The following is a 21,807-nucleotide window of genomic DNA, read 5'->3' as shown; positions in this document are numbered from 1 at the left end:
AATATAAATAATATTACTCGATTTCTGCGAAGTAATCGAATATCTTTGCATTGTTTTAAAGACATATTTATGATTAACAGAATACATTGCATACAATACCTATAAAAGGTATTTCACTAATTAAAACAGTTCCAAGGGAAGGCACTTCATGTAATATTTCAAGAGATATAGATTTGCTACATGAAAAATCAGCTTGACTATTTGAGAGATATCGTTGATATAAACACAAAAATAAAAAATATTTAAAAAAGACAATATTATTAAAACAAAATAAATGAATTTATTCGGGTTATTTTTTATAATTGGCAAATTTGACGACTTTAGTGCTTACGTTGAAATAAAAGTGCTTTTAAACATACAATTTTTAGAAGATTTGCGTACAAATCGCAATAGTTATTAAAAATCACTGTTATTTTTCAGTCCGATAATCGTTTGGATAATACGAAAATCTATGTCGAAATAGCCTTTTATGTGATTCACGAATGCTCGTGCTTTACCGATACTGTTTTCCTCTATTTCCTGTTTCAGGGTAGACACATCTTTCGACTTGACGTTCAACACAATCGGTTCACAGACAGACACATTGAATGTGGTCGACAAAATATTTTCGAGTTCCAATTGCACATGGCTCCTTATCGTTTCGTTCCCTTCGCTGTAGTACACGTACAATGAGTTCTCCTCAAGACTCCACAACAAATTATTGAAAAAATCGTCGTGTTTCAAGTACAGCAATTTTATGAAATCGGTCAATATAAAATACCATTCTTCGACGTAGTCATTTCCGTCCGTTCCTGTAATGATGGACCTGTCAGTTTGTGCCAGCAACCAACCGAACATTTTCAGGTACTCTAGGTGTATTAAAGTAAACCGTAAAATAAAGATTTTCAAGTAATCGATGCAAGTAATCTGATAATTTATTAGTAATTCCAAACTGTCTTTCTTCAAGTGCAAACGTTTAGCTTCTGTCAACCTTGATAAAATTGTATCGCCTATGGCTTCCCAGTTGAACTGAACGTCAACCGCCCATCCTAAATAGTAAATATCAAATCTCCGCCCAAATTCATTTAAAAAGAGACACTGGAACGACATTCTATGAAAAATTCCAAATCTGTTGCTTTTCCTGCCATTCTCGTTTTTGTACATCACCTTCTTAACATCAAACATATTTTTAGCGATACAAAGCCGTATTTCTTGAATATACATCGATTGACTTAGTTCGTTCCCAAATTCTAGTTTATTGTAGAATTCCGACGCAACACTATCTATGTTAAACTGATCGTAATTAGGGCAACGGACAAACTCTTCTCTTAATTGTTGGTGAACCTTTTTGTGTAATTCCATTGCCTTGTTTAGGGTTGCCTGCAGAGAACTCTGGTCCCAGCCAACAGAATAAGTATACGAATTCATTAATTTGATGTACAAATAAAACGACATCAGGGCTTTTGACTTCAGAGCTCCGAATTGGTATAATGAGCCCAACTGAAACACAAAAACAACACTTGCGGTTACATGATGTTAAAAGTTAGGCGTAGTAGCTGTATCGACAAATTGTTATTGTTTATTGTATCGGGTGAATTTTTTTGGTATAGGAAAAAAAATTTTAAAGTGAATAAATTATGTGGTATTGAAATCAATTAGGTATTTTCTGGAGCATTATTAACATTATTTGAAACTCAAAAGGTACCATATGATGTTGTCAATTGAATTTAGGATGAGGCGTGGATATTAAATTATTTATTATTATTTATGTAATTGATATATTAATACGATTTATTTTATTACCATACTTTGGACGAACTCCCAAAATTTTGCAACTTCATGAACAGCGTCTACTGTGTCAACGAACGATTCGAAATAACACTCGTTAAGTTCCATGTGTCTCAAGCTACAATGCAAGTACGTGCAAATCAACTCTTTATGCTTCTTCTTACGGGCCAATCGGACAAAGTCCTCGGTGATTTCTGCAGGAGTTTCTTGTATATTCGGGTATCCGGTTTGGATGTTTATTAGAGCATGATACGCTTCGGCATCGTTGACCTCTAACGAACGATTATCATAATTTTCAGTCTCTAAAAAAACACCATAAGCCGCCTCAGACGTGATGAATGTTCCATATAACAAGATAGTTGTGGCAGCTAAAGGTGTAACCTGTAAGATAATCGCGAATTGCATGATTTTGTTTTGTTAAAATTGTCGTTTTCAGCTCCAAGCACAGCAAACTGAATATTAAAACTTATAAAAATGAATTTTTAATGCAGACACTAAAAAACGAATTTAATGGCAGTTCAAACTTGAATGTGTTGTAAAGTCGACCGGCAAACCGCTTTAGTAATAACAATTTGTTTTTGAAAACAAACAATAAAAACACTTGTACGTTTTCGAAAAACTCTAGTTTATATTTTATTACATTTGGTATTTAACAGAAAATATGACAAAAAAAGTATATTTATTGCATTAATTAAAAATAACCAATTCGGTGTCCGTTCAAACTAGAATGTATGATAAAGTCGACAGGAAAACAACGTTAGCAACAACATGTTGTTTTAGGACATTGTGTTATTAAAAATTAAACACTAAAAACACCTGCACGTTTTCGAAAAACAACCGTTTTTATTTTATAACGTGTGGTATTCAATCCGCAATATGACCTAACAAACAACCATAATAATCAAATATTTTACCTTTCGTAGTTTTTTTCCAACGGTTGTTATTATACGAAACAATAGGTATAATGTTTTTACTTGCAATATAATTCGGAATTCAATATATTCCTTATTGACGAAAAAATTTTAGTAATCTTAAACTTAAGAAGTATTCGTCTAGGTAATAGACTTGTTCATTTGACTTAAAAATATTGTATAACAATTATTATACAGCATTTAGTTCTTAATATCAAAACCTAATCAAAAGCACAGGTTATAAAATGTAATATTCGATTATATATCGTAATTATTAGATCCACATGAACTATTTTTGGTCTCGTACAGTTTAATAGGAAATAATATACATATTTTTTTTATATTGCATTAGTACAATATTAATGAATATGAACAACTATTCAAGTCAAAGCCTTTGCTGCGCTTTTGGAAAATTATCAGTTTCGAATAACTGTTTTCGCGTTAACCACACGATGGAATTAGCGATTTGCAAGCTTAACGTTCAAATGTGCTCTGGTTGTCGGTGAACAGTTGGCCTGTAATAAATGCAGGCGAACCGACTGGGTGTAACGCACGTTCACATGGGCGTTTGCTGTATAATTCACACGGTTTTGCGCCGAGACAGATAATGGTTTTAGCTAATTGTATTAATGCAAAGGATTTTCGAACGCCACGCATTGTGCCAGTATTTGGCCGAAACCGAGTAATCGCCTTCTAAACGCGAAATAATTTTATAGTATACTCTCATCGGTTCATTTATAAAGTCTAATACACTTAAGATTTTGATTGTTTCATAGCTGTTCGTAAATCATCGCTTGTACTGGAGCTTGATCTAAGATATTCTATCCTATCAAAACCCCCAAGCAATTTAACAGGACTTATCCAATGATCATTTAATTTAAGCCTAATTCTCACTTGATGTAAAATATCCTACGACTAATATATAAACCTAACACAACCTGACCTAAAATAAAACTGATCAAATTATGGTGATTTAAATCGTAGACGGTATTGAAAAAGTTTTCGACGTTAAAACTATATACAAAATAAAACAATATGACGATTGGAAAGTCTGATTTTAGTTTGTCGATCAAAAGTATGAAAACAAGAAAAACATATTATTCAGTTCACATAACGAGATATATTGTGTTTGTATAAAGTTTTGTGATTGATTTTAGCGGTTGCGCGGCCTTTCACCTTTGTCGATGGAAAAGTCATATTTTAAGATTGTTTCAGAAAACTAGTGGCTGGTAAAAGTCGGGAAAAACACTGTGGAGTTGTTTTAGCTGACCCAAAACTTTTCGGTTCCCATTAACTTTAACTTGGCTCACTTCGAGAGTACAATTTTTTTTTTAGCATACTACGGTGAACGCTAGAAGGTCTTTTTCGTTTCGGTTATCAACTGCTAGTTATTTCATTTTATAATTAAATTTTTTTTTTCACATTGCATTGCAACCAACGACAAACGTGTACGCACTAAAAACACATGTCGTGTCGGTTTAAAAAAAAAATACCGTTTTCCAATACGGTTATTGTAAATCATTATTGTTATTATGAATTTCCCGGTAAAGCTCTTTACCCTGTGTTCAAATGAGCAAGTTTAATGCATATTTTATCATAATGCCGGCAAAACGTTAAACAATAAACCACGCACGCATTAATAATAATTCCAATATTATTATTATATCACCGTTCGTCAAACCAACGCCGGAATAGTAAACACGGCAAATTACATATTTATTCAATTGAAATAATTACAATAATAATATGTCACCGACGTGCCGTTTTTAACTACCCTTTCAATCAATTATACCTTATGACATTGTTTTCCTGGTAAATAACGAATTTGTCCGTTAAACACAGTTCGCGTTCAAATGTTTTTTTTGTAAATTAACCTGTACATATTTTATTATCATTATGCAATTTATTGTTAAAAATAAAATAAAAACCCTTTAAGTTTTAGCCAAAATGCTAGCTCAGAGTATCTGGAACATAATTTTGTGATTAATTGGTTTTTCGTCTCTTACCAGTTGTTCAGAAATAACCATCGATTTTCTTTTATCACTTATCTCGTTTCAGCCGATTATCTTATCAATAATTCCTTATCAGTCATTTAAAGATTATTGACTCCCTTTCCCCTTAAAATATCATGTTAAAATCTGTAATATTAATTCGTTGATTATTTCGTAAATCAAGTGTACAATTACATACTTTTTTCATGTTTTTATTTTTATTTTGAGATAACAATAAAAAATGACGAAAAAGAGTGGTAATCTAATTGTATGGAAAAAACTGAATTTACAAAAATCTTTATTTACGCAGGACTGCTTGGCTAGAACATATTTCACTTGCTATCAACTTGTTAATGTGTAAAGTTATCAGTTAAAGCGATTAATCTATCATAGAAACAATTTGAATATTAAATATAAACAATTAAAGAGTAAAGAAGTCAATTTCAACCGACCGACCGAAATAGTGGTAATATAAACGAACAGTAATACTAACGGTAAATTGTTATTTCATGTAAAATCAACACGACTATCTTAGAATTTTCACGTTTTTTGTCATTAATATGCTTCCTATTGTATTGATGTTAATTGTTCAGGACGGCCGAAGTGAAACGATTTGCCCCATTGAGTAAAATAATTTAGAAAGATGCCTTTTTGTGTTGTTATCTTTGTGAGTACAATATTGTCCGGTCCGGTGATATTCGACCAAACCAACCGAGTCGTGGACCTTTGGTTATCCGTGCCCACTTCCGAATCCAACGGTGTGTATAACGTTATAAGTGTTAGTTTGTTTTTTAATATAAAAGTAAACAACTTGTTACACGCCGCCGTGACGAGCGGGCGTTTTTAAACAACGGCCGGGGTTATGTGTCATAACATAATAGTATTATTATTATTATTATTATAATACAGTGCGTGATAAATGATGACGATGATGGTACGGAAAACAAAAAAAAAAAAAAACAGTTTGGTCTGTTTCGTCTGAAGCGTTTCGGCGGGGCCTACCGGGGAAAACGTCTCGCCGGCAAAGGCGACACGATTTGGGGTTACCGCCGCGGCGAATGGTAACCAAGGCAGCCGGGGTATAATATATATAAATATAGGGTCACAGGTCAGGCCTCTCTATCTGTCTCTCTCTGACTACCAACGTTCACCAGCGTGTATAATATACCCTCTTCGGAAAAAAAAAAAACCTAACCCGTCATCGACTGCCCCGGCCGCCCAAATGAAGTGCGTCGCGCCGGCTCCGGTCCGGGTTAATACTCGCGGGACTCTCTCTCTCTCTATCCAAAAAAACTCACAGAGTACTGACAGGTTTATTTTCCGGGCTGTTACCGCAGCCCACCCCATTTGCCATTCCCTTTCCGCTAATACCCACCCGGCCGGCCAAAGGGGTGAGATTAACGCGGCCGGAACGATCGATACCGTGCGAATTTATTATATGTTACATACATACCTACAAAAAAAAAAAAAAACAAGCAAAACCGCCTAGTACGTGCGGTTGATACTGACGCGAAACGACCGGCACGCGATATCATTAGGGGGTCTTCTGCAAAAAAAAAAAACAAATCAAATCGGAAAACAAAAATATATATATATACACAAAAAAAAACTATACAGCCAAGCGTTTAACGACTTTATTGCCGTAGCTGTCGACGAAGAAAATATCGCCTTTTTGAAAATACATCGCAGATTAGAATACAAAACAAGCAGATATTATGGACAATTTTTAATGAAAGAAAAATATGCCGCTATTAGCAAAAAACCGGCACTGCAGAGCGCGTAGCTTTGTAGCAGAGCGTGGTCGCCGGTTTGAAGGGTATATTTTTTTAAAAACGCCTAAATGCCCCCAAGGCGGTGCGCCTAACCTGTCCCCTCTTTTATACTTAAGGGGGCTCCATACAGACCATTTTTTCAGTCAAAACACATCATTTTCATTCCATCGCACAGGCCTAAACAGTGATCCGATAAGCAATCTAAAAACAGATTTGAATTCGTCTGAAGTTCACTTAGGATCGGTCGAGGTACTTTTTTCAATTTTTAATTTTAACCCTTTCTAAATTTTATTTTAAAATGTTGAAATTTTATAAAATGTTCAAACGTGTTTTATACATAGTAGGTATAAGATATCAAAAAAGTCCGTCGACCGATCTCAAGTAAATTTCATGGCAAATTCAAATCTGTTTTTATATTACTTATCGGATTACTGGTTGAGCCTGTGCGATGGAACAAAAAATGTATGTTATATTGACTAAAATGGCTTTTACTCATAGACAAAATGATTTAAATTAAAAATAATACCTTGAAGCTTGTACAAGTTAACCGGTAAATTTATTGACATGGTCGAAATTTATTTAAGCCAATGTTTTCTTAAATATTACCTATACAAAACTCCTTAAAAATGATCTGTATGGAGCCCCCTCTTCTACACAGCAGATATACCTATTTCTACCTTCGCTATTGACAGTGCATGTCTTTACTTTGGCACACAACCGGAAAAACCTACAGCTTTTACCGATTGTATAAATGTATATTCTTTATTCAATAAAAAAAAATATATATATCATTATGAAATGTTTATGTGATTATGAGATTAGGTAGATAGTAGTAGCACATATTATATATGAAATCAGATGCAATGTACTCCCCGTTGAAGGAATGCAATTATTTAATTTCTAGAACGTGGTCACACTACGTTGAGGTGGGTTTCAGTGATAAATAAGACAATAATTTTTTTGGAAAACAATTGCAATTTTATTTTATTTTTTAAATTTAATTTATGTTATTATGCAACACTACAGCGCGAAGGATTAAGTACGAGTATGTCTACACTCATTTTCTATTTTAAAATATTTGTATTTTTGTAGTTATTCTTTTTGAACACATTTTTGTTTAATATGTCATTTTACAACATAAATAATATTCAAATGATTGTCTTTTATATTATTCCAGAGCTCTGTCAACTTTTAAAACTCGAACGATATCACCCTGTATATATGAATACAAAATACTTTTTTTTGGCATATTTCATTGCGCTATCAACTTTAATATAAATATGGTACAAGTCAAAAGTTTAGGACAGGAGGAAGAGTGGAGTGTAGTATTATTTTTCCCATCGACCAGTCAAAATATTCAGAGCATTATTCTTAATTTAAAAAGTTAGTTGAATATATATATACTAAATAAGCTTTCAAAACTGATATCCCTTTGGGAAAATCCTAAGAGAGGTAAACATTTGGTAGCTTTATAATATTGTACGACATAAATAAAATACTGTTAAAAAATACAAACTACAAACTTGTAATAATTATTTTCCGAGAAAATGAGCAGTTATGGAAAATACCTAAATAAATTTATCTAGATAAAACCTTTTAATATTTTATCTTACCTATAAAAAATGTAGTAGAATTAACCTAACTGGTTAGTACAGATTTTCGAGAAGCCTCCCTATCACCTTCGGTCCAATTTTCAGACCTTCAGTCTTTGAACTACTGTTGAAAAAGCGAAACAAGAAGAGATGCTCTACTCCTGCTGGAAAGAAGGGTTAATGAATCCAGATAATATGCCATACGCATTTTACAAGTAATTAGACTATTTTAAAAAACATTCAACAGTATTGTGTTGTAGAAATATTATCAAAATTATCAACATTTCTTCGAAGCCAATGCAGCTGTGAAGATAATAATAATATTTTTTATACGGCGCACCGGATTTATTAAATTATTATAATACCGGCAGTGTTGTTGTTTCCAGCTAAACGACTCGGGGACTGTCCTGTGAGACGTTGGCGCAATTAGCAGAGCATAATCCTGTTTACACGCCGAGCCGGGTCGGACGGACAGACGGTCTGTTATGGGTTTAATTGAATAATATACAATTTCCGCGGTCGAAAGCCGTTGTTTTAATTATCATAATGCAGTGCGAGAAGCAGCAAAACGGAGAGACAGAATATGTGCCGGTCAAGTGCCGGTTTTGTAAAATTTTTTTTTTTTCTGACTGTCTGTCCGTCCGTCAGTGTGCGTTTTTATCAGATGCAAAACGCATTAGCCCGGGCGATATTATTTTAACCGTCTATTGTTTACCCCAAAGGACCGCGGGTTCGGTTCCCCGGGGACGCCCGTATGTTTATCAAACGAGACCGGATTTACAGGGGACCGAGCACATCCGCCGACCGTACACCCGACGAGGGCTAACGCGCTTATCACGTTTAGTAGTCACATCAAATATACATAATATTAATATACCGGCCGCCGCCGTATTATGCACAAGGGCCCTTTTATTTATGCCAACGCCATTTCACGGCTTTTAATGCGTTTTCGGTTCGGTCGAAAGCCGGGCGACGACGGATGATAAAATATGCAAAGGCACGTCATGCACGATACACGATGCGCTACATCAAACACAGCTCTGTCGCCGACGAAATCGATGAATGCGTTTAGTCGGCCGTGATCGAATGACGCACTCGGAATTCAAATCTAGTGAAATCTCGGCGGGAAGTGCGACGATTTGCCGGTAAAACGGTATTCTTTCAATGTCCGTGCCATTAGCTGGCCCGTCAATTGAATCCGTCTTGTCAAGCTAATCTCCGCAGTAATTGTGTGCAAAAACCACAATTTTGTGATACTGGCAAAACTAAAATCTGAAGATGAGCCTCACGTCAAAGAAGCAGCACGAATCGCAACGACTATGGACGTAGAAGTATGCCGATATCGACAGACGGCCAAAGTAATTGTAATGAATAGCTTAACGATAGGTATGTGTGTGAAAATCGTGCATGATTGAATGAATGGGACTAAAAGGGTGCTGTTGGGGGACACAGTTTTCCACTCGAAGAAATTACAAGTATACGATTGAATGGCGTTATGCAGAAAGCAACCATGATATTCTATAATATGATGTCCGACCTGGAGTCACGAATGACAGTCTGGCTCGTTAAGTTATCGAGTGGAATTATTTTCATAGGCACAGCACATCCGGCTAGGTAGACAGTATGATAAAATTAACCATTGTAACGTTTTATACACTACAATCTGTGGTAACCAGGGGTCGTTCAGAGCCGCTCTCGTTTCTGCTGTTGTTGGACACCGGGAGTGATTCATTGTCGGCGTACGAGAACAGAAATAAAGGGCCGTCTGAAATTTGATCAGCTCCAGAACAGGATGCAGAAGTCGTATAAGTTTCAAATAGGGATAACCGCACAAAAGCATATAGAAGGGACGCATTGTACATGCATCATCATACGTCGAATGTGTATAAAATAAGATCCCAACAACGGCGGATCATTATGGGTTTTTGCCGAAATACAGTCACCTGAGAGAGATTTATAGTATGTGTGCGTGTAGGCGGAGGAAAGGTGCGGGAAACTATTATTTTTACACCACCGCGGTACTTGTCTGCTTGCCAAAGTTATTAAACGTCGAATAATTCTTTTTGAGCGTTCTATAACGTTCCAAGTCCTCGCCGAGCGTGCGAAATTTACAGAAAACCCTGGTCTTATAAAATGGAAAAGCCCCAAAGTCGGGTAAGTGTAAAAGATGATTCATTAAGGATAAGACCGTCTCTCGGCTTCTTAAAATAATTGCGATTTTGTAGATTTTCCATATTTTAAAACTCCTTAATATTTACCCTATGTAATATATTCCAGAGGTACAAGTTTCATCATTTTTTATAAATTTTTATAAATTTTTTTTATAATAATATATATTATATAGAAGTTGTGTGCCATCAATTTAAATCCGAATCTGATATGAGAACTTTAAGAAAAAATTCCAAATTACAACAAGCCACCCCATATGTTTTGGTGTTCAGTCAAACAAACAAATTTATTTTAATTTTTCGGAAAAACAGATTCTTGTAAAAGTATATTGCTTTCTTGATTTAAAAAAAAATTATATCGGTAATTTTACAAGCTTGTTGTGGATAAGAAATAAAGACAATTCTATACACTAATATAAGATATAAATTTATGGGTAGATAGGATTTCATACCCATGCGGGATACAATGATTTGAATTTGAAAAAAAACATTGATTTATGTGTTATATCTTAGTAAAGCTTAATTTAGAATGACATAAAGGATAGAAAGTTGATTATAAGCATACTAAAACTAGCTTGTCAAGAAGATACGAAATATGAACAAATAAAAATAAATTATTAAACAACTAAATTATTGGTAATAAAACAAATTGTCAATTTTAGCTAAATTTGTCTATAGCCACACAGATCTCTGAACAGATTTCGTTATTTAATTTTATATTACAATCAGCTTGGCGCTAAAAGTTTGGTGAAAAGTTTCAAAAATGTATCTGATATAGTTTTCTATTCACTATTGAGCTTTTTAGTTGTATTTCATAAGAACACAATTTCCTCTCCTGAATGTTCATTCTTTTAAAATTGATTGTTTGCAAATTAATTCGTTTTTAAGTGACAACTGATAACTGATAAGAGATAAGTGATTAGAGATAAGATATCAGACATTAGTGATAATTGATAAGAGATAAGAGTCAACATAACAATAAAAAAGTTGAAACAAACACTGTGTAGGTTTAAACCGTGTGTTTTCTCATACGGAAACAACAAAAGAGTAATTCCATTTTGCCTAGATTATAATAAAAACCCTGACTGTGCATTTTCCGCGTACCTACCTGCTCGGCGTTTGCCTTTCGGGGTGTCCGTTATTGTAAATTTATATTTATTATTAAATATTCTCGGACAGAACACATTTTAAACGCGTTTTATCCGACCGGCCAAATGTGTTTGGCCGAACAAAAACGGCTCTAAGTCTTCATAATCATCGGACTTCCCTTTATCTTTGCCCTCTCTCTCTCTCTCTCTCTTTAATACGGTCGGCACGGTCCAGCGCTTGCTCTAGTAATATATAAATATATATATTTTTGTTATTCTGGAAACTTTTTTCCCATTATACATTGCACGTTGCGTGCAACAACACAAAAACAACTATATAAAAAAAAAAAAAGGAAGAAAAAAAGGTACGTACAATAATAAAACTTTGTCCCAATTAAAGTGGCCGGCTTGAATTTTTTTTTTCTTCTTCTATAGTTTTCACCGCGACTAAAACCGTCTTATCTTTTTCCAAACGAATAAACATTGCACGCATGGTTTGTACGAGCTACACGATAATTGCTTTTTTTTTCAACATATTATGATATTTGATGGGAGTCTTTTAGTTCCCCCCCCCCCCCAAGAAAGCTGTTGTATGCCCAGATCGACCAGGACCTTTTTTTTTATAATTACATTCAACGCGAAGGAGGTGTGTTATCAGAACCAAATTCTACCGCTAACCTACAGTGAGGACTTCTGGACAAATTAAAAATTGACCGAAAAAATAAGAGTTTATCGACTTAAACATTTAACTAATAGTAAACTATAGACTTGCGAACAGAATACCAAGGCCTGATGTAGACATTTTGAACGATAAGACAAAATACCTTTGGGGGGAGGGACTTTTGCCTATAAATTAGAAATATACCTCCCCATAGTAAACTATTTTTTCCCTTTTTATTATCATTTTTAATAGGAACCACTGAAATTGTTTTCATCGGGCAGCGCCAAAAAAAATATGTATATATATTTATAATTTCTACCATCTCGGTTGACCCATAAAAGTACATAACACATTTCAAAATTCAACCCTAATTTTTTTTAAAAATCACTAAGCATATTAACACAAATCTGCGGCTTGTTATCTTTAAAGTTTATATACCATAACAATAATATTATGATTTTCTATTTTATCAAATGTTAACTATGTACATAAATAAAAAATACATACAATTTTTTTCGGTTGTACTGTGGGATTCATATTTTTCATGAAGTTTAAATACAATATTTTGTCTTTTGAAAAAACGAGCAGCTATAAAATATGTTTTTACAGAAATGCGTGAAAGGTAAAGGAGTTTTTTTTTTAAATCAACCTTAATTTTTAGCTTGGACGCGGAGCTGAAAAGGTATTGTTTCTACAATTTATTATGTGTTTTTTCTTTGGTACTTGAAACCATGATATTTTTCAAACTATGGTTGGGTAAATTTATGTAAAAAAGTTTTATACACCAACCCGACGTCCAACGTGTATATAAGACGTATATACATCTATTTGTCATTTTTTGTTCTTAAATTTTTATTTATTTGTTTTTTTTATACTCACAAAGGGTGTGGAAAATCATTTTCATTTTGTCTAGAAGTACTGACATACAAGAGTAGCCTAGGAATTAGTAAAAAATGTATTTAATAATTAATAAAATTTCATAAATTATGTATGGCAGTGTGCCTAACCTTGCATAACAGATATGTATATAATAAACTTGATTAACGTGCATGAGAACAAGTGCAAGTATGTATTCATTTAGTGTTTCTATTTTTTTTTTTTTTTTTGCATTTATTGGAGTCGCATTTTTCTTTTATAACGAAGGATATCGGTAAAATGTGACTCCATTAAGCAAGCGTAAGCTTGATAATATTCAATTGGCGTTTATTTAAATTAAAAAAACAAATCAAAATCAAGAAAGCAGCACCCATTTGGTTGTCGATTCCACACGGGGGATGGCAGTGATTTTGTTCGACATGCTAATAATGCCAAATAGGCGTTTTACATAATATCGTGGCACAAAGACATGGTATGTCAAAAGCAGCAAGCCATACTATGCAAATATGTACGGACTCCACAAACTCTAATAACTCGAATATTACAATCATCCGAAGTTTATAGAGTGTGTGGTATTATACTCTGCCGGAAACTTTTGGTCGAACGTCAATTTCAAAACTATTACGGGCACTCCAATAATTATATTACCGGGAAAGGATCGACCGGCTCGTATAATACTATATTATATTACATAAGTGTGTGGTCCTCAAAGTTGTCCAACATAAGAAGAGAACGCCAGAGAGAGAGAGATAGCGGGTAGGTCTCAGCAAAGGGATGCCGGAGAGGGTGAGAGGGACTCGACCGCTAGATTTTCTTGAATATAATTTAATGGAGATAAGTTACATTTGAAATTTGATGCAATTGCATCAACTATACTGGGTACACGGGGAAAAAATACTTAGTTATGGCTTGCAAACTGTTTATTGTCAACAATACTTAACATAAAACCCGTTCAACGGGTTACAGTCGATAAAAGTTTCAAGAGTTTTTAAAGAAATTTATTAAGAGAAATCAACCGAAAGTAATATTTTCTGAAATAATTTCATATTGTGTTTTTATTTAGTCGACTAATTTCAAAATCCGTTCTTACTGCTCGAATTTAAATTTCTATTTTCAACGACCGTTCTAGAGCATGGTTTTCAACAGCCAAATAGCACTTAACAAATTTGATTTTCCTATTAGAGGTGGCCTACATTAGCATTTATTGAGGCGCATTGTATAGGCAATTATTTTACTTATTTCAAAACAATTTTTACTTATACCTTTACATTGTAAAAGTGATTTGGCGCTAATTGTTGTTTGTTAACGTTATTAATAACTGTTTTTTTGAAAACAGATTAATATAATTACTATAAATTATTATGAACTGAACAAGAAATAATTAAGTGTCAGAATATTTTGTATTTTTGGAACCACTACCAAAACTTAACACGTTATGTATATGTTATATAATGTATACTTCCTGGCATGTTTTCTGTGAGTCCTCTATTTTTCGTTTTCATTCGATGCTCGTTAAACAGTGTGTTAATAATTCACAAAAATGTTTATCACAGACAATTTGCACATTCAATACCGAGCTTTGGGCATCCTGTTCCCTCGGGATCAATACACAGCACATACTAAACGACCGGGATAACACCACAATATGCTTACTGTCGGTCGCTTTGACGGTGTTATTCGAACCGTATACAGGTACCAAGGCACAGTAGGTGGTGTAGTCATTTGAATTTTAAGTAAAAACCAACGAAAAGGTTTTGCGTGGCTGGACATTTTTCAGGATAATTTCTTTTTCAGCGCCGGAAAACAGCAAAAAAAAATCAATAATTGTTCCTATCGCAATCGTTATTACCATTCCTACTTATTGTGCGCTTTATAGTTTATTTTTTTTTCTCGTATTGTCCACTAATGAACGTCCAGTCGGTTGATTGAATGAAAAAAAAAAAAATCAAACGAATTCATCGAACGATACAAGTAAATCAATTTCTGTAGCCAAAGTGAATTGGACCGTCTGGCTCGTGGGTACCTTTACAGGAAACGGAGTGGCAACAAGACGGGCCTCGCAATAACATAAAAGCTACAATTCAATTTGGTCACAGGAAAACTTTTGTGTTCTTTTTTTCATTTTTCATTTAACTCTCCTTTTGCAATCGGATTGAAAGCAAAACATACGTGTAATAACGATATCATCACGTTTTCATTATCTAAATTCACCGGACAACGATTGTGCTAGATATAGTATGACGGTGTACAACATAGTTTCTATACTGCTAGTACTTCCTTTTGCAAATTTATTTTAAAAATGATATAAAATAGTATAGCCAAGCACAGTGTTAACCAGCACAGCTTAAATCAGTATATTCCAAACTAGTATAGTTTAAACCTGTAGAGTATAAATCAAGTTTTGTCTATATACCAATATAGTGTAAACTAAGTACAGTATAGATCAGTATAGAAAAAATTAGCAAAGTTAGGTTGTCAATTTTTTTAAATGAATATAGAAATTTAAGTATTATTTGTTTCTATCCTGTGTTAGTTAACACTGCAGTATTGTATTAATTAATATACATTTCACGTTCAGTCTTTAAATTCTACTTTAAAATTAACTATAATTCTGACATTATTACTATTAGACCAATAGACCGTAAAAGACATTTGTAATAAAATAAAAAATAAAAATAGTAACCGATGTATGCTTATTGTTTTAACCGAGATAATTGATTGTGGAATTATTCCAGTAACTGAGCTTAGAATTTTGTTTTTTAACCGTTTACATACTTTAGATCGGTAGTTCAATACTTTACACCAAACAAAATAATATTATACTATTGTGTACCATTTTATTGTTTATACACGGAAAAAGCCATAGCGCGCGGTACATACATAATATTTACTTTTACTAACAAAAATATTATATGTATATGTTTTTCTCAGCTTACACATTCTCGATCTACATTAAAAGAAACCGACAGGGAGTTCACTCTGTTGTTTTGTATCAGTCAGACATATCCAGTGCGCGTATAATATATTAGAATTTTCTAACGGTTAATGTGCTGTCATAATGGAATCAATATGTGTGGTTTTCATTGCAATGCATACGTTGAATTTGTACGTACCATGTTTTGTAACAGCCTCGTTTGAAAATAGCATAGATAACAAGTTCAGTTTTATCAAAACCAGAGCGTCGATGCCGAATGAAATTTCAAACAATCCTCAGCTAAAGGACCAGGTAATTTCCCAAATCTTCGTTATCATAAACAAGCAATAAGTATTAACAAGTCACAATTAGTGACAAGTAATTAAGACAATTAAGTTATTTACCCATTTACATATATATATAAATACTGTTTTCTGTGAAATCCCTGCAAGCGGGCGGGGGGGGGGGCTCACAATCACATGTCCGGTTCTACATAATTATTGAGCTAATATGTTGCGTTTCCTCTGAGGGGTCGCTCCCGTATTCTCCCACGTTGGGACCACACAGCAGATTATCTAAATCTTCTAGGATTGATGGTCTTCCCAAGAGCTGGTGAACTTCTTTCTTACAATGGGCACAATGCTCGCAGTTAAACACTGTATGCTCCACAGTAGGCATCGAGTCCTGGCAATAAACACATTGTGGACTCCGGCCTATTCCCCTCCTCCACAAGTACTCCTGTAAGCACCAGGTTCGGACTCCTTGTTCATCGAACCATCCTTGATAGGTCCGTCTAATCCGGCTACCTTTGGGTGAAGCGCTCCATCTTTTCTGTCACCTCGTTAGTTGTTCTATTTCTTTCCTCCGTTTTAATGGTAGAAAGTTGGACGGTACCCTTTTTGCCTTTTAAAACTAACTGGGTTATCTTTTGCAACAGCAACAATTGTTAGACTGTCCGCGTACCTTACTTACTTGACACCTTTTAGGATAGCGGTTTTAAGAAGGTTGTTGTGAAATATATTCTACAATCTCGGGAAACGCCAATGGTTATACTCCGTCGTTGATCACTAACTTGATCACTGCCATTTCTGATCAGGGGAGACCGGTCTTTCATGTATGATCACAGTATTCTCATAAGGTACTCTGGTGCTTTGCTTTCACGAAGCTCAGTGTCGATGTGATGCCAAGGTATGGAGTTAAATGCGTTTCACCAAAACCCAGTAAAATTGTTTGTTTAGGTCACACATTTAACGGACCACATCCACGTGGGATTTTACGACCGCCAATTCATTTACCGTTTGCGAAATGTAATTACAATGAACAAGCAACCAATCGTGATAAAAGACGAACACGTTACAGCGTTGGTCGGTACACTCAGTGGTAAGATTTCGGTGTTTAAAGCCACATTGGTGCAAATCAAATATTTCCGAAAAATACAGGACGTGCTCTGCACGAACTTCGTGATCTTGGACAGCATGCTACGCCTTTGCGACAAGATGCTCAGGACGCTGAAAACACACTACGACGACGGTCGTATGGTTGGGCGTGGAAGGTGTACTTTAGATTGCTGGCCGTCGAGAATTGGGAAGAAAACCACGAGCACATCGGAGAAGATCTATTCGCCGACGTAGAGATCCGCGAAAGCCTCGGCTCGTTGATCGACCTTTGCGTGGTAAACAACTATCTGCAGGCCGGCTACGGACGGCAATTCGATATTGGCAGGGCGTCGGTGGACATTGAATACTGGATGGATGCCGTGGTGAGACCGTTGAATAGCCCGCAACTAGAGAGCTGGACAGGGGTTTGCTGTACCGCGAGCAAGTCGTCGTTGAACTTGAAGACGTTGTATCCGAAGAACGAGGAATTGATTTTCCAGTCGGTCCCTACCGTGGTCATCGACTGGTCCGGAATCCGACGACTGCTGAAAGAAGAACACAGGACTAGGAACGCCACCGACTACCGAGAATGGATAACGGATCCGTTTAAAAACGTCAAATGCCAACAACTGTTCTTGGACATAATGAAGGTGAAACTATACTGTTACATTTGGGCGTATTTGTCCGTCGTTTGCGACATTGTGGACAACAGAGAAGTAATAGGCCGTAAGGAGCACGCGAAATTTATGGAAAAATTGACGGCTACGTTGGAAAAGGATTTCTTCAGTACCGACGTTTTCTTCATTGGCTTGTTGAACGATTTGGTCGAAAACAAAACGCCGGTAAAAAACAAGTTTACCGAAATGGCGACAGCGCTGGGTACCGAAGTGAATACGATTTTGACCAAGTGGAACCAACCATCGAAACAATCTGACCGCGGCGCCTACATACGGGAAACTGTAGGGTTAGAGCTTGCCTATCTAGGCGAACTTGGCTTCAAGTTAAATGAATATTTTTCACTAATCGCCAAAACGTTGTACGTCAAAGTGAGTGATATCGCTTTTTTCCTACAAGGCATCAATAATACCGACAATAGAATTTTTCCTAATTATTAAAAACTGCAATTAAAAGATGTGTAATACGTTGATTTAAATAATTTATTAAAAAAATGTTCGTATTTGTTTAAGAGCTCTTTCTGAATTACAGTCATTATACACATATTGTAGTATCATGTAATTTTTTTACAGTTGTAAACAGGCAAACAATTTTCCCGCATTTTTCTCAAAAACCACTTTAGTAGTAAACATGTCTTCGTTTATGTAGTGCTGTCATAATATAATAACATGTTTTTTTTTCATTGTGTTACATAGATTTCTAAAACTGAGTAAATAAGTAAAAAACATATTACGCCGTTTGGCTTATACTTGTATAATATTAAATATGCATGACTGTCGTATGTTGTTATAGCCATTTATATGCCATGAATTACTTTGATAACCCTGTACTATATTTCAAAACTTAAATAATGATAAAGAAATAAATAAAAGTATATGATCATAAAATCCGCTTTTCATATTTTGTAAGAACTATAATAATATTGTTAAAAAAATGAAACTCAAAACCCAAATTCCATACTGAATGTTGAGTATAAAAATTCTCAAACAATACTTTGGGTAAGGAGTATTTAATGATATTGACAAATGTAAAAACCAATGCCATAAGAAGTTACACTATGCTCGTACTGATTTCCTACTATTTTTGTGTTGTTTATCTTTCTAAAAAAAAAAAATCACTTAATTATTTTGACATAATCAATTCAACATCGATTTAACAACATTATACAATATTCGAAAATTAAAATTAAAAGTGAATTGTTAGCAAATAAAAAATAAAATATTATATTTTCCGTGTAATATTAAGAAATAACTGAAAAATATGATTTATGTTGTGCATTTTTTTCGCGGGGGATTTATTTTAAAATATGCAAATTTCTTCAAATAGGGTATTATCCCTGAGTATGCAAAAATATGCAAAACAATCTTTTCCTATGCAGTCTCTGTTAAACAAATCGTCCACATTTCTTACTGCCACTTGACCTGTGTTGAGCCAAGACAAGGTAGGAAAGGCTTTGGGCTCTTCTCTTTGGATTTTCGCCAAAATATACAAGTTGGTCGCAATCGGGTGGCCATAACTGTAATCGTTTTGACGAACGGAGAAGTAAAACAAAAAAACAGATACTGTAATTTCGGGGGACTTAAGACGGTAGGATGCCACTGGACAAAAATGGGGATATTTTGTTATTCTCGATTGGCCACACTGTCAGTCCGTTATAAAGTGGCATTATTGATCAGCAAGCATGTGAGTATAATCGGTGCAAAAAAAATTAAATTCACGAATTACTTAAACTATATTGAACATATTTTATACAAACATTTGTTGGTTAAAATTAGGCATATGGATATGGCCTGAACTCCAATGGCGGGAACTGCTCGAGAAGGAAACGCAAAAGGCAGTCGAACCGGCAGTCGCGACCGAGGTGGAAATCTTTTATTTTCCCCCAAGAAACTGCCTTCGAATTATATTATGTCAACACGATTTCCGCGTAGGACGGTATATATAATACGCATACGGTTCGGAGGTCCTGGAGGGAAATGTGATTTGATTTTATTTGCTTACCGGTGGCGACGAGGGAAAACGCCCGCAGCCATGATATTATTATGTGCTCGCCTAACCGAAAGTTGGAATATTATATTTGTTGTATAATACACGACAACCGGAATCCCGGATTTCCGGGCAAACGTAAAAAACAAACATCCCCTTAACGTGCTCCACCTATGAACGCAATCGGATTCCAAAACGGAAACGACGCGATAACGACGATATGGTTTTCATCGACATAATATTGTTTTGTCATCGAAGTCGAAAATCAGGCCAAGTTACCTTATTAACTTGGAAAAACGAAACGAGTCAGCTAAAAAATAACAGGGCGAAAATATTAAATATCCATGAAACACTCGTTGTTTGTCTGGTTCTCTGCAGGGAGCTAAATTCAACTTGAAACAGTCTACATTTCTTTGTTCTTTTTAATTATTTTCCAGAGCTCAATCAACCATTAACTTGGCGTTGTATTTTTAAAGATACACACAATATGTTACATACAACTTTCCACAAACAACCTAAAAAGCACTATTTTTTTTTTTTTTTCGATATTTATTTAAAAATTTACCCTTGCCAAAGTTAACAGTTGATTAAACAAATACGTTACTATTTAAGTCTTAAAAATTGATAGAGCTTCGAAAAGTAATAAATGATTCCAAAAAATATAAAATAGCAATATTATTTTAAGAAAAAATTTAGGTCATTGTGTGTGGTGAGTTTAATGCGTCCATTAGTCTCAAAAAAAAAACTGAATATTGAAAACCTGAAAATTGAAATTATTGTTCATCTTAAAAACCTTTCAACTTACTCAACACTTGACGATTAACACTCTTCGCTTAACTTTACTACAACTAAACAAATATTCCATTCGGACATAACGTCTAAATGAAAAGTTTCAAAATATATGTAGTGTAACGTTCTACTGGTGACTAAAAAAAAGAAAAACCTGTTTTGGTTAAATAGGAATTCATTTACTTCAACCGTACTACAAAATAAGTAGAATAAAAAACATTTTTTCAAGATGAGAATACGGTTAAAGGGGAAAAAAGGCAACGTCGTCGAAAACGAGAAAAATCCAAAGAACCGAAAGTATAGAAAAATGTCCACCCCGTCTGGCCTGAAAGGGTTGTTTTCTGTTTTATTTATTTTTGTACTGTCCTCGTCGATGTCAAACTTAACCGACTGTTATAAACCGATTAACGTTTACTTGGGTACTTGTTAGCGAGTTCTTTGAAATCGTTCTGGAAATATATAATAAGGACACCGAGTGCCATTACTACATAACAATACACATTAAACTTTCTGCTTTATTTCGTCGAAGTTCAAAAGGGAGAAATTTATTTTTTTAAAGTGGTTTACCCTTGGTGATTTTCAAGAACGTCATGTTCTCGTCTAATTAACCGACCCGCTGAAATTAGACAATTTTTATACTAATTACATTGACATTGTTGACTGTCAAATCCGACGGGAAACACCTTTTAAAATTGTGGAAAAAAAAACCTATTCGTTATTTTATATATTTTAACCTGGTAATTCTGGTCATTTAATTGAGAGACATCATTGAAGTAGGTATTGAACATTTAATATTTCATAACGTTATATTCGACCTCGATCGATCGAATCTGTTTGAAAAACATTTGTTAATTTGAAAAAAAAACTCAAGTGTCATATAAAAAATGGGAACGATTTTTAAGTGTTTATTTCAAAGCACTCGCTGAGGGTATGTTGTTTGTGTTTTATATTATGTGGCGCCTCTTTACAAATCATTTTGCCAGACACCACGTGTTGGTCTACACGTCAACAAAAATGTAGTGTTTACTTAAAAAAAAAAAAAACTATTTTTGAACAAAAATAACCGTGCGGCCACTAAGGTCGTGTCGTCTTTGTTCCACAGAAATTCAAGATAAATTCCAACGAATAAAACTACTTCTGAATCAATATACTTAATCTTAATATTATACCAGCTCTACCTTTGTGATACTGTCGCAGCCGTGACTAACCGAAAGTCGTCATTACTTTAACGTGTCTTTGCA

The 21,807-nt window shown here is 34.6% G+C and overlaps 1 protein-coding gene across 1 annotated transcript; it reads right to left on the bottom strand.

Annotated features, from left to right (window-relative positions):
- Window positions 1-396: 396 nt before the first annotated feature.
- LOC126837205 (uncharacterized) lies at window positions 397-21,802 on the bottom strand. Its single transcript, XM_050571027.1, has 3 exons — window positions 21,745-21,802; window positions 1,783-2,069; window positions 397-1,479 (listed from the first exon to the last, which is right to left on the bottom strand). Exons 2-3 carry the CDS (start codon window positions 1,873-1,875, stop codon window positions 397-399), a joined length of 1,176 nt encoding a protein of 391 aa, XP_050426984.1. The 5' UTR covers window positions 1,876-2,069; window positions 21,745-21,802.
- Window positions 21,803-21,807: the final 5 nt, after the last annotated feature.

Source organism: Adelges cooleyi, unplaced genomic scaffold (assembly GCF_023614345.1).
Source record: "Adelges cooleyi isolate 19-005CV unplaced genomic scaffold, UGA_ACOO_1.1 ACOO_flye_CR_arks_rails_tigmint_CR_PRNA_247, whole genome shotgun sequence".
Taxonomy (NCBI): Eukaryota; Metazoa; Arthropoda; class Insecta; order Hemiptera; family Adelgidae; genus Adelges; species Adelges cooleyi.
The sequence above is the reverse complement of the archived record's forward strand: the minus strand, read 5'-3'. Positions and strand labels throughout refer to the sequence as shown.

Bases quoted from the DNA above. Each gene is read 5' to 3' on its own strand.
- LOC126837205 (XM_050571027.1), bottom strand. From the start codon at position 1,875: ATGGAACTTAACGAGTGTTATTTCGAATCGTTCGTTGACACAGTAGAC. The intron at 1,480-1,782 runs GTAATAAAATAA...TTTGTGTTTCAG, and splicing joins GGGAGTTCGTCCAAAGTATG to TTGGGCTCATTATACCAATT.